Raw genomic sequence first — 2,194 nt, forward strand, 5'->3', positions numbered from 1 at the left:
TAGGATGGGTTTCTTTCAGTTTCCGTCTACCAAATCCACTCACAAGGCCTTGGTCGGCCCGAGGCTATAGTAGAAGACACTTGCCCAAGGTGCCACGCAGTGGGACTGAAGCCGGAACCATGTGGTTGGTAAGCAAGCTACTTACCACACAGCCACTCCTGCGCCTGTTTGTTTTTTATACACCTGTCTTCATCTTTTGTCTTTTTGTAAATTTCAACTACATGCATGCATGTATCCATCCGTGCATGCATACATACATACATACATGCATACACACACACACACACATATACATACGGTTAAGAAGCTTGCTTTGTAACCATGTGGTCTCAGGTTTAGTCCAACTGCATGACATCTGGGTAAGTGGCTTCTATAACCCTGGGCTGAGATCAATGCCTTGTGAATGTATTTGGGATTCAGAAACTATGTGGAAGCCCATCACGCATACACGTGTACATATTTATATGCATGTATTTTTATATAATAGGCGGTGCTCCAGCATGGCCACAGTCAAATGACTGAAACAAGTAAAAGAGTATGTATAGTGAAGGTGCATGGCTCAGTGGTTAGAGCATTGGACTCACAATCACGAGGTAGGGAGTTCAATTCCTGGACTGGCCTGTGTGTTGTGTTCTTTCACATTACTCCAGTTCACTCAGCTGTAGAAATGAGTCGCAACATCACTGGTGCCAAGCTGTATCAGCCTTTGCCTTTCTCTTGGATAACATCGATGGCATGGGGAGAGGAGGCTGGTATGCATGGGTGACTGCTGGTCTTCCATAAACACTCCTGCCTGGACTTGTACCTCAGAGGGTAACTTTCTAGGTGCACTCCCTTGGTCATTCATGACCAAAGGCTTTTATCATTTTATGTTTGCGTGATTTTCGAGTGAGATTGTTGCCAGTGCCCCTGGACTGGCTCTTGTGCGGGTGGCACATAAAATACACCATTTTGAGCGTGGCCGTTGCCAGTACCACCTGACTGGCCTTCGTGCGGGTGACACGTAAAAGCACCCACTACACTCTCTGAGTGGTTGACATTAGGAAGGGCATCCAGCTGTAGAAACTCTGCCAAATCAGATTGGAGCTTGGTGTTGCCATTCGGTTTCAGCAGTCCTCAGTCAAATCGTCCAACCCATGCTAGCATGGAAAGCGTACGTTAAACGATGATGATGATGTATGATGTCCGGTGCAGGCTTTGGCCTAGCCAGCTCTTTTGAAACTATCTCATCCATGCTAGCATGGAAGGCAGACGTTAAACAATGGTGATGATGATGATGGTGGTGTGTGTGTGTGTGTGTTTTGTGTCTCCTTGTCTTGGAGTCGCAGGATACTTATAGAATGATTGTCACTGTCATACAAGCAATGTCATTCGTTTCCAATGCTCTGCAAAAACATGTCTGGCCTTGGGGAAAATATTACCTTGCTTGGAAATAGGTGAAGGTTGGTGACAAGAAGGGTATCCAGCCGTAAAAAAATCTATTTCAATAAGCACCATCCAACTGTGCAGGCATGAAAAAAAATAGACATTAAAGTAATGATTATGATGGAGATATGTTTACAGATGAAACTTAGAAGCTGTTCAAATATAGTAATATTTCTACATTTTCTAAGTATTTTCTTTTTTCTTTTATTACTTTAGGAGACAAACGACAGTCTTGGAGTTCGGATGGCATTGGGTGAAACACAGATTGTAACAGAGACAAGAGAATTCCTGCTAGAGAATGGTGTCTCTTTAGATAGTTTCAGTCAGGTAAGTTTGTCTTTGAGATTGGGTAAGTTGGTTACATCATCCCAGAAATAATGAAAAGCAAAGTCGACCTCAGGAGAATTTGAACTCAGAACGTAAAAATGGATGAAATGTTGCAAAGCATTTTGCCCAGTCCACCATCTTAATAATAATAATAATAATAATAATACTTATAATAATAATAATAATGAAGATAAAAAATGTGGAACCTGAAGACTAAAACAATACCTATTGTCATAGGTGCCCTGGGAATGACAGCGAAACGGGCTGATTACTACCTAGCTCAGATACCAGGAAACCCCAAAATGGCTGAAGTTCAAAAGATAGTGCTCATCGGAACTGCCCATATCCTACGTAAAATACTGTCTATGTGATCTCAAATTTTAAAGCAAACACATAATTTTCTTATGGTTTTTTAAACATTCACTAGAACAACACTGTACAA

At 42.0% G+C, this 2,194-nt stretch overlaps 1 protein-coding gene across 1 annotated transcript in view; it reads left to right on the plus strand.

The window, feature by feature from the left end:
* The window catches only part of LOC106878274 (probable RNA-binding protein 19), a 50,383-nt gene that overhangs the window by 33,442 nt on the left and 14,747 nt on the right, over positions 1-2,194 (plus strand). Inside the window, exon 16 of the mRNA XM_052978067.1 lies at positions 1,642-1,752. Within this exon, the coding sequence (XP_052834027.1) occupies positions 1,642-1,752 (111 nt within the window). The remainder of the gene's footprint in view (positions 1-1,641; positions 1,753-2,194) is intronic.

This window comes from Octopus bimaculoides, chromosome 30 (assembly GCF_001194135.2).
Source record: "Octopus bimaculoides isolate UCB-OBI-ISO-001 chromosome 30, ASM119413v2, whole genome shotgun sequence".
NCBI classification, from domain to species: Eukaryota; Metazoa; Mollusca; class Cephalopoda; order Octopoda; family Octopodidae; genus Octopus; species Octopus bimaculoides.